The sequence below is a fragment of the Vombatus ursinus genome, unplaced genomic scaffold, assembly GCF_900497805.2.
Source record: "Vombatus ursinus unplaced genomic scaffold, bare-nosed wombat genome assembly UNPS02009205.1, whole genome shotgun sequence".
In the NCBI taxonomy this organism is placed as follows: domain Eukaryota; kingdom Metazoa; phylum Chordata; class Mammalia; order Diprotodontia; family Vombatidae; genus Vombatus; species Vombatus ursinus.
Genome location: NW_020948983.1, coordinates 47,989,604 through 48,001,705, shown reverse-complemented (window position 1 = coordinate 48,001,705; position 12,102 = coordinate 47,989,604). Strand labels below are relative to the sequence as shown.

General features: G+C 35.2%; 1 protein-coding gene across 2 annotated transcripts in view; it reads left to right on the top strand.

The window, feature by feature from the left end:
• Positions 1-12,102, top strand: part of OTUD7A (OTU deubiquitinase 7A) — a 414,798-nt gene that overhangs the window by 312,270 nt on the left and 90,426 nt on the right. For both annotated transcript variants that reach the window (XM_027851792.1, XM_027851793.1), the window contains one exon: positions 3,778-3,996. In XM_027851792.1, coding sequence (XP_027707593.1) covers positions 3,778-3,996 — 219 coding nt within the window. The remainder of the gene's footprint in view (positions 1-3,777; positions 3,997-12,102) is intronic.

Here is a 12,102-nt window from a genome sequence, read left to right as displayed (position 1 = left end):
ATGTTTGGAGGGGTTTGGCGGAAACGTCAGGGGAGTTGCTGCCTTTTCTCCACCATCTTGGCCCTACTCCCTCATCACTTCTTGACTGAATTATTGAAATGGTCTCATTTTGGGGCTCCCTACCCCAAACTTTTCTCTCACTCTATCCATTCTCCAAAGTGATTTTCCCAAAGTGCAGATCTGATCATATTACTCCCATAACTCAGTAAACTTTCGTGACACCCTTTTACTTCTAGGAGCTAATATAAACTCTATCTGACATTTAAATCTGTTCACTACCAGGTTTCTTCCCACTTTTCCAGTCTGCCTACCACTCTACAATGCAGTCCTAGTGGCCTACTTCCTGTCCATGCACGTTACATTCTATCTCTCAGCTCCATGTCTTTACACTAACTGTCCCCCATGCCTGAGATGGACTCCTTCTTTACATTGGCTTCTTGGAATTCTGATTTCTTTCAAGATTCAATTCAAATGACATCTTTTCCAGGAAGTATTTTTCTGATCACCCCAGAAGTTAGGGTGCTCTTTCCCAAAACTACCTTGAATTCTTGTGTGTGTGTGTGTGTACGTATATATACATGTATATGTATGTATTTAGAGAGATACATACATACGTACATATATACATATATACATGCTTGCAAATATATATACATATATACATGTATGATGTGTGTCATATATACTTGCATGTATGTTGTTGTGTTTCATTATTTACAGTCATGTCTGACTCTTTGTGACCCCATTTGGGGTTTTCTTGGCAAAGATACTGGGATGGTTTGCCATTTCCTTTTCCAGCTCACTTTATAGACGAGGACACTAAGGCAAACAGGGTTAAGTGACTTGGCCAGGGTCATCCAGCTAGTAAGTGTCTGAGACTGGATTTGAACTCAGATTTTTCTGATTCCAGGCCTGGTGCTCTATCCACTGTGCCACCTCGCTGCCCCTTGTATACAGGCATACTTACATATATATTATATAAATAATTCCATATATACACATACTTCTATGTATATACACACATATATACGTGCTTGTATATCATATTCATTCTTACATGTACATATCCTTACACAATATATACTCATATACATGTCATATACATACACGTATACATACTTATATACACATATATAATATGCATACCCAATATACATATATACATATACTATACATGTGTGTGTGTCTTCCCCATTAGAATGTGAGCTACTTGAAGACATCTGCTGTTTCACTCGTCTTTGTACCTTAGCATAGCTAGTTAATTATCAACTCCCTAACTAGATAGGATGTGGTAACTGAAAGAAAATCTAAAGAAAATCTACAATATTATTGTTCTCCCTTGATTTGGAATCTTAGGGAAAGAAATGCTGGCACAAAAGAAGTAACTTTTACATCTCTAATGTATTTATTGTGTCATGTTGTAAATTATAACTATCTGTGTATACTTCATTTCTCCCTACTGGACTTTGAGTTCCATTAGGGAAAAGAGACTGTCTTATCTAAATTTCACATGTGCTTATATCTATCAAAGTTCTTTAAGGCATATTAGAGGTAATTAATAAATATTTGTTGAACTAAAGTAGGTACTTTATAGATACTTTGTGACAAAAGAGACATTATAGTGGAAAGTTTTCCCTAAAGTGGAGGTTCTTAACCGTTTTTAGCATCATGGACCTCTTTCACAGTGTGGTGAAGGCTATGATGCATATACGTAGTGTTCTCAAAGGTATAAAATAAAATAAATAAGAATGCAAAGGAAAAACAATTTTATTGAAATACATTTATCAAAATATATTTTTAAAAATCATAGACTCTAGGTTAAGAACCCTTACTCTAATGTTCCAAGCACTGACTAATACTGAATCTAAATTTGACTCTAGTCAGTAAGCCCGAGGCCCACCTCCGTGACTTGATGCCTATACAGTTTTGTTCATGGCCCTTAACATTTGTGGTCCTCGATTTCCTTCATATGTCACATGATGATAGAAATACTGGCATTCTCAACCTCTTAAGATTGCCTTAAGAATGGACTGAGATAATGTGCTTTGTAAGCCAAAAGCACTATACATTCTAGTTATTATTGCTATTGTTATTCTTACTATTAGATTTAGTAACTAAGCATTCATTTGTTACCTTTGGAAAAAACAATATCAGTTCAGTGATGACATTAAAATCTTATTTCTATTATTTCTACCTATTTGACCTTGGGCAAATTACTTAACTTCTATCAATCTGAAATTCCTCATCTGTAAAAGGAAAGAGTTAGTGATGACCTCCAAGGTCCCTTCTAGCTGGGTTTATGATCCTAAATTCATAAGTTGTTGGGTTTGGGTTTTTTTGTTGCTATAACATTTTTTACACAGGTGCTCAGAGTGGAAACTAAATTGGATAATACTACTAGGAAATTTTAATTGAAGAAACAATAAAGCTAGGACACTAATAATCAAAACTGACAAAGTAAATTGAACAAAACTACTTCAAGTACCGAATCACAAATGAAAATATAATAGTTAACTATCTCTGATATTACTTTCTTGATATACTGGTATGCCATGTGTGTTGATATAAATTTTTTTTTAGCCAATTACATTCCAGACAAATTGTTAGGACATTTTCAAATAAAATAAAATTTTAAAAAATACTCTTAAAAATTTAAAGCAAAATTAATGAATGAATGGAAATTCTCTACCTGCCCCTTTCCCCCATGAAAATTGTTGTGAAGCCACTTACAAGATATATTATTTCATCTAATATTGTCCTGAGTTATAACACACTTGTTACAATCACATCCTTCACACTAATTATGTAACTTGTAATATTATTAAAATCAGAATAAATTGATATAAAAGCATAAAAGTTTAATAAAAAACTTGTGTTGTTTTTAGTCTTCTGTCATCTGTCTTTAGTCTTCAGTCAGCTGTCATCTATTAACAATGGAAATTTTTAAAGAGCATTATGAAAGATTTATTATTATATTGTTATTATGATAACAAGGGGTTCACAGGTATTTTTCTGACCTTATAGCAATAATTGCTCCAAATAAAACTTCCCAGGTTAAACATTTTAAAAAATGATTTTATTGAAAGGGTTCTGTTGAGTTACATTTAAAGTAATATAAAGACTTATGTCACTCATAAAAGTTTGAGAACCTTTGCTTTAGAGAAATTCTACATTACAGTTATTATTCCTAAGCAGGGCATGGCCTATAGGAACTTTATGACAAAATATAGTATTGATGGGGAAAAAACACAAAGGCTGCTTCAGTATTTGAGGTCTGCATATTTCCATATATGTCATGTTTATCAGAACAAATAAAAAGAATCTGTCTTAAAATTGAAATCACGATGGTTAGATCCAAAATAGATCGCCACCTGCTTTAAAGATAAAAACAAATTCCAAATCTCTTTGATGTATTTTAATGATATGAGATGATAGTTGTGCACAGAATTTCGTTTGAATTTTGTTAGATACAGTTTGAGCTCAGAATGAACGATAGTAATGATTATCTTTTAGAATATTAATAAATATTTGTTATATTAAACTTTTACCAATTATCTAAGTAGCTTGATATATCAAGTAAGTATTAGTAAGTATTATTTGCAAAGTGTTGTTTATTCAGCCCAGCTTCCTGAATAAAATTTGAGGAAGATATATATTGACTAGAAGGGGCAATATTTGATGGTGAGGATATTATATATAAATAAGCAAATCTACACATGGTGGTTTGGGACTGGCATTTACAAGCCACTTAGGCAACATTGTTCTTTTTCTTCCTAGAAAAACGTCTTTCCAGAGGTATTTCTCACGCCAGCTCAGCCATAGTCTCCCTTGCCCGATCCCATGTGGCCAATGAATGCAGCAATGAACAATTTCCCCTGGAAATGCCCATCTACACATTCCAACTGCCAGACCTCAGTGTATACAGTGAAGACTTCAGGAGCTTCATCGAACGTGATTTAATAGAACAGGCAACAATGGTTGCCTTGGAGCAGGCAGGTAAGTAAAGCCATTTGGTGATAGTAGATAGATGACCTATAACATATCTTTGAATAGTTTAAAATTATGTGTAATCCTTAGACTTCTCCATTTTTTTTACTCTTAACTCCATGGCCTTTGAAAATGTATGTCACGTTAGCTCTACACCAAGGGAAACAAGAATTTACCCAGATTCTTCAAGAGGAGGAGCTGTTTCATCTTTGTCTTTGTACCCAGCTCCAAACATGGAGGATCTCACATAGTAAACACTTATTAAACGTTTGTTAGAGTGAACTGAATTTGCCTTTATTTTCCTCGTATATATCTTTTCCTGTAGTATCCCCATATTCTACGGGCAAGACAAAGCAGTACTGACCCTAACCTGGCTTCAGCCCTGTCCTTACTTTCCATCCAATACTGCCAATTTCTTACTGGGGGCACAGAGTTATGCAGTAAACAACCAAGTAAATCAATTTACTCTTTGAAGAATTACCATCATCATGAAAATCCAGAATGAATGTTTAAGAAAATCTAGATCTTTCTCCAGGTACACTAACTTTTACTGAGCTCATGAGGAGTTGTGTAATATTTTGCTTCCTAATTTATGTTGTGATACTTTGTCCTAGAAGTATGTCTAAAGAAAATTCACTTATTAACTAAAGTTATGGTAGTGAAGAGGCATATAGAAGTATTGAATTTAAAATTAGAATGTTTGATAGACATCTATCATATAGTCTAAACTTCCCATTTTATACAAGAAGAACCTGAAGAATCGGATAGTTAAGTGATGTGCCAAGGTCATGTGGCTAGTTGGTTTTAGTGCCCAAGCAGACTCATACCTGTTTGTTACCAGTCTAGTACAGTTGATCTTAATAGAAAAGTTACCGTGGAGTTCAACTGAGTTCTTGGTTGAATGAGGTAGAAATGGTGGTACAGAGTGATGCATAACAACAATCACCTGTCCTCACAAGACAACCCAATTATTAAGCCAGTGGTTGATTAAGTTCTAAGAGTGTAAGAAATAGAGGTTATATGTATTTTAAGCTAATTTTGAATGAATATCAGGACCTGAGTTCAAGTTCAGGCACAAACAGTTACTAGCTGTGTGGCCCAGGGCAAGTCATTTAAATCTGTTTGCTTCAGTTTCCTCAATTGCAAAATGAGGGCAATTAACACATCTACTTCCCAGTATTGTTGTGAGCATCAAATAAGATAATATTTGTAAAGCACTTAGCATAGTGCCAGGCACATAGTACATGCCATATAAATGCTTATTCTCTCCCCCTTTCAGGGAAAAACTTATCCCCAGAGGGGAGAAATCACCCTTGTGGGTCCCCAATCGGAGGTAGAAGTACAAGTTCAAAGGGTGGACCCAGAAAAAGTGCTCTAATAGAATCAGTCAAATAAAGTAGAATCTTTTCAAAACTCCTTTTCAAAAGTCCCGTGGGACTTTCAAAAATATAATCTATCTATGTTAGGATCCTTAGGAAATAAGTTAAATTTTATAGGATGCTCTGTCAAACCATCTCTCCTTTCCAGCCCCTTTTACTTTGGCCTTATTCACTACCTTTTATTTATCTTGAATCCTTCAATAACTTAAGGAAAATTTCTCATTGTACGAGTTGCCAGTTCTCTCTTTCCACTCCCATTGCGCTTTCAAACCCACCACCTTTGCCAGTCACCCAGGATACAGTGCTAACTCACAGCACCTCCTCCTTAGAGTGGCAAAAGTAGATGGCAATTGCAGTCTTGTATTTTATTACCAAGCAGGCAGGCCTGTTTTCTTTTTCTTCAAGGAAGTATTTTCTTTGTTGCTACCACAAGTGTATTCTGTAGCCACAAGTTATTTTTATAGCGACATATTAGAAATGGCAGAGCCAAATTTAAGGTAAAAAAATCCTTCTTACTCTCTGCTATTGAACTGATGTCACATTTGGTTAGCTTCTGTCTTGTCTTCAAGGGTGATGGACATGGGCACCTTATTTAGAAATGTGTAGTAAGCCATCTGTTAAATTCTCAAGTTAATTGATTCCATTACCTTGTATGAATCAGAAGAACATTTATTTGGAAAGTCAAAAGAAATGACTAATAACTCTGAGACCATAACAAAACCTAAGCCAACATTGAAAAGTTATGCATACCATTTTTTCCTTTTGGGGAATTCTGGTTTTTGAAAGGAGAACATTTGATAAGTGCTCTTCTCTGCAACATCTGTTTCTTTCTTTCCTTTTTTAAAAGTGAAGTTATTCTTCAGGTACAATTGTAATGACTACCCAATCACAGCTGAAAGTTAAAAAATAACTGGACCATGTAAATGACTTCTGTAGAAGTTGTTTCCAAATTAAACTTTGAAGTTTGAAAGATGTTTTTACAGTTGACTTACCATTCAGGGAGTGATGAGAAGAGATGCCAATTAACTAAGAAAAATGTCTTTATAGATGTAGTCCACCACCCACTTGAATTTAGAATTCTTCAGATATGTATCATTCTTAAACACTTCTTTCCTGATTCCATTACTCTAAGAATTACCTGAATTTACCATGATTCCTAATATTGGAGAGTGAGAGTTCCTCTTCATCTCTTTTTTTTAAAATCTATATCTTCCTTCAAGGTTCAGTTCAACTACACACTTTTTTGGTGATTACTTACTTCTCTTATCCCTTTTCCCAGTGATATTTCCGTTTTTTCCATCATTCCTTACCTTACATTATACGTAGTCTGTGTGAATGTTGTTATCCCCTACCTTAGCCCCAATGAAATGGTAAGTTCTGGGAGGAAGAAACTGTTTCTTTTTTTGTTTTGTTTTGTTTTGTTTTTGTGTCCCAATACCTAACATAATGTTTTGCCAATAGGTAGCACTTAACAAACATTTGTTAAATTGTTGAATTTGTCTTGTTCAAGGCAAACTCTTAAAGTTCTTTGCACTTCACAAAGAAATTGCCTTTGCTTTTGGTATTCAGAGGTAATTGAAATGTGATTGAATATGCAGTCTAAATTGAGTGTCAAAGAAATGAAAAATTATTCAGTTGTACTTTTCCAAAAAGCAATCTCCCCCTGCTCAGGAAAGATTTAGGGTTTTATAGTTTTTGCATATTGTCTGGATTAATCACTTTTTAAAAGGTGCATTTTGGGAGTTGCAATTGAATAGAATTGATTTGTTGACAACTTGTGGCTTTTTATTGGGATCAAAGTCCGTATATAAATTTTAGAGTACCAGAACATTAATTACTTACCTCATGGTCATGGTAAGTAAGATACTCAGGCTCTTTTAAGAAATTAAATCTCCTTCATTTATGCAGTTACCCTTGTGTCTGAAATGATTCAGGATGAATTTTAGCAACAACTCATCTTCACAATTTGCTGTATTTGAAGCACTATAAAACATCAGACATGCTTCCTTCCTGTTTAAAAAAAAAAACTTTTGAGAGTAATTAGGTATAATGAAACATTTACATTCTTGCTTTCCAGAAGTTGTCTAGTGGGCTGATGAACATCAAATGAATAATTCAAGAAAATATTCATAGCCCAGTGGAGACCCTGGGAAGGGCAGGAAGAAAGAGGATGTCAGAATCTGTGTGGTAACAGAGTTCAACTAAGCTGTGGAAGATAAACAGCTTTTAAAAATTGTGTTCACATACATATTAGTGCTTGGTAGAACTTCATTCCAAACAGTAGCCCATTTGAACTATCAAATCACAATAACCTTCATTGGGGTATTGAAACACATAATTTCAATGTACAAATTAACATCCTTTTAAAGAGAAAGATTTACTGTTTAATTTGATCCTTGGAGTCAACAGGAAAGTAATATTAAAATGTAACGTTTCAGAGGTTTTGAGAATAGATGGTTTGAAAGGTCATGGTGCTAATTGGTTTGCCTCTAAGAAAAACTCTGCTTATACTATGTTATTCCAATTTTTTGAGTTCTCCATTTTTGGAGATTCCACAATCTCCCTTGTGATCAGAAATTCCTCCTTATCATCTAGCATACATCTCAGTTACAATAAAAGCCTGTTTTTACTTTTCCTTACCACAGCAGAGTTGGAATATGGCCAGTCAACTTCTTTCTCATCCTGTCTCCTTGTTATGGTTTAAAACTGTTATTAAGTTATTCTTCCTTCAATTTTCCAAGTAAAAAGTGACCCTAGCTCATTCACGTTTTCTCCTTATGAGCTATATCCATTAGTGTACAGAGTTCTCCTCCCCCTGGGAAATAACTATTCCTCTTTTTGTGCCAAAGACAAATATTTGTGCCTTCTTTATTTTGCTCTAGTTTGTATTAGAGTTCTTATTAAGTATATTGGATTTTTGAAAGCAGAAACCAGTGTCTAATCTTTGTATCTCTCCAATAATTTCAGACAATATTCTACACATGGTGGATACTTTTAAAATGTGTGTTGAATTGTATTTCAAAACTCCATTTTAAGCATTTTGAAAAGATAGCAGCCAAGATAGCTGTTTGAAGGAGAGGTAGACCTCCTAGTTGGCACATACCTACTCTAGGAAAATTCACTAGGAAATTCACACCAGATGGATGAATGATCAAGAAACCCCAATGAAAAACTATAGGAAGTAATTTTTTTCAATCCCCAAATCATAGAAGATGTCATGTAGAAGCCAGTAGACAGTGGGAAAGAGAAGTGCTAACAAAGCCAATGACCAATCTGGCAAACAAGCCCAACTTCCCAAAACAACCAGTTATGGACCAGAGATACTGTAGCCTATAACATTCTATGTCAGAAGGCAGCAAAAGTGTAGACTTTAAAGAAATCCCTGAGGAGGTCAGGAAACCCTAGGGAACAAAGAGTGGCAGAGACTAGAATGTATGGCAATGATCAGACCAGGAAAGCCCAGGCACCCAGGGATTCCAAAGCCCCTAGGTATCCCTTAGACGCTGAAGCTTGGTGGTCCTAATTATTTTTTTTTTGGTCTCAACTTCTTTATACCCTTAAAAAATTGAGGGCACCTCACAAAGAATTTTTCTTTATGTGGATTATATCTACCAACATTAGCTGATTTAGAAATTAAAACCTTAGTATTATTATGAAAATAGTTTTGATCTCACAAACCCCTGAAAGGGTCTCGGGACCCCCAGGGGTCCCTGGATCACACTTTGGAAAACACTGCAGTAGAAGACCCTGAAGATTAAGCATTTGGAACCTCAATGATCCAGAGGGGTCACCTCTGGGAGCTTGAGGTCCAAGGGACATAAGGAGAGACAGAGCAGGGCTAACCACTTCACTTAAAAGCAGACAAGGGTACTCATCATGGCACAATGCCCCAATTTAAGAATTAAAGTTGTAGAAGATGGATAAATCAAAGAAAATGGCAACCAATATTAAAAAAAATTATCGCACATCTAAATATGCCCCCATTCCCCCCAAGAAGAGAGAATAACTCTAACTACTATCAATAGAGACTCAAAATATGTATTCTCCAGAAGGACTATATAAATACTTAGAAGAAATGAAGCAAGAATTTAAAAAAAAAGGAAATATAAGATCTAAGAGAAAGAATTGGAAGGAAAATAAATAGCTTAGAAGAGAAAGTGGTAAACCTCACCTAAGTAATGGACTTTCTGAAAACTAGAATAGTTGAAGAAATCAGTGACTCCATGAGAAAGCAAGAGATATTGAAATAAAATCAAAAGATTGAAAAATAGAAGAAAGTATAAAATAACTGTTATGAAAAACAACTGAGCTGGAAAGAGGTCAGGAAGAATCATACTCCCAGAAAAGATGACTTTATTTTTCTCCAAAAAGCCTGAATACTATATTTCAAGAAAGCATAAATGAAAACTGCCCAAATCTATTAGAACCAGAGGGCAAAGTGAAGATAAAAAAAATTATCATTGAGTTCCTAAAAGAATCCCTAATAGGGATATCACAGTCAAAATCCAGAGCTCCCACATGAAAAAAAAAAGTACTACAAGTCATCCAGAAAAGAGTCAGACCAGAGGAACCAGAGTCAGGATCACATAAGACCTGGCATCTTCTACTAAAAAATGAGAAGAGATCTTGGAATGTAAGGTTCCAGAAGGCAAAAGATAAAGGATTGAAATCTATAGAATAACAACTTGCAAAGCGAAAAAATCCCACAGAGTAGTGTTTTTAATGGATTTTTAATGAATAGAGGATTTGCAAGCATTTCTGGTGAAAAGACCAAAAGCCAGGTAGGAACTCTGAAATACAGAGAAATCTTGAAAGGTAAATTTATTTGAGCAATTAGAAGTTATATGATGATGTAATGTTAACAATATAGCAGGAGGAGAAGAAACCAACATTCAATTAGAACGTTATTGTCTTCAAAGGGTATTGAGTGAATTAAACAAGAAAAAACAGAGGTATGGGGTAGGTGGTTTCTGTTCTGAGGATTTAAAAAAAGGAAAAGAGATAGGGGAGAGGTAAGTGAGCATCTTTTTGTATAAAGGAGAAGAAGGAGGGTAGAACTTGCTACTTTTCATAATTGAAGGATATGAGAAAAATATACAAACATAGAGGCAAGTGAATATCAGATGAATTTAATTCTTCTCTGAAACAAAGGAGGAATGAGCACACACATATACAGTTATCCCTTCCACATCATGAGGGTTAAGGACCTGCTCCCCCACCCCACCCTGCAATCTGTAAAATCAATGTAAAATGTTTTGACCCTCATTCGTTCATACCAGAGAACAAGTCTGTTTTTTTCTTTTTCTTTCATGGGGTGTTTACAGTATCTTACTGTAAAATTTGAGTTAAGTATTTGGTCATAGGCTCTGTATAGTCTTCTGGCCTTTGTGTGTCATTTGTGGCTTCCACAAAATTCCCCAAAATTTCCCATTTGATTTCTTATGCCGACTTGGGTTATATCAAAACCGCGATGGGGAAAGTTGTGATGTAGGAGGGATAACTGTATCCTCAAACAGTTTAGTGCAGAAATATATCATACTGAAGAGGTAAATAAGCAGGGATAGGAGGAGAGGACATTGCTAGGGAGAGAATAACCCTGCCCACCTCATAAGGTAATGGTGAGGAGCATACAAGATAACGTATATACAAGAACTTTAGAAATGTAAAGCACTGTGTGCAAAGGTGAAGTATTATTATGTAAATTCTTATAAATACCAACTAAAAGCAATGAAGCCAACATCATACTTTCTGAGATTGGAACATCTGTAGGGAATAGCTTCAACTACCACCTCAACAACAGCCAGCAAGCCTTCTCCCTCTGGATTATTTTATTATTACTATTACTATTATTACTACTACTATTATTATTATGTGAGATAATGAATTAATCATAATTATTATTAAATAATATAATAATTGTAAAGCACTTAACACAGTGCCTAGAACATAGTAAGTGCTACAGAAATGATAGTTTTTTTAGTGTTATTATTAGTGATAATAATAATAGCTAGCATTTATATAGCGCGTTGAGGTTTACAAAGTACTTTATATATGTGATCACATTTGATAATTACAACCACTTTGGGAGGTAGGTACTACATTATCACTGTTTTACAGATGAGGACAATGAGGCTGGAAGGTTAAGTAACTTGCCTAGGATAGCACAGCTAATAAACATCTGAGGCAGAATTCAAATTCAGGTTCTCCTGCCTCCGAGTCTAGTACTCTGCACTGTTACCACCTAGCTGCCCCCAAATTCAGGAATAGCTCAAATTTACATAGCTTTTTGCTGCCAAACCATTTATATTATATTTATCATCTTAGACAAGCCTCATAGCAAATGGTGGTATAACAAGTACATCTTACAAAGGAGGAAACTAAGGCTCAGGTGTGTTGTGACTTGCCCAGGATCACACAGCTATTAAGTGGCAGGGCCATAATTTGAACCCAGCCCTTCTGACACCAGATCCAACAATTTGTCATTGCTATTTTCCCAGTAGACCACACTGTCTCAGAATTATTTGTTCTATCCTAGACATTACAACAACAAAACAATTTTAAAATCCATGGCTCAGGGTTTCTGAGGCTGGACAAGATATAAACTCAGCATCATACTGTCCTTAATCATACATCAGAACTGCCTGTCCAAACCAAGTACTTCAAGGGATGGCTTGTTCCATCATCATCTTTATTGGGATTTGTATTTTGAACACTGGGCTCACTCTGTTCTATGACT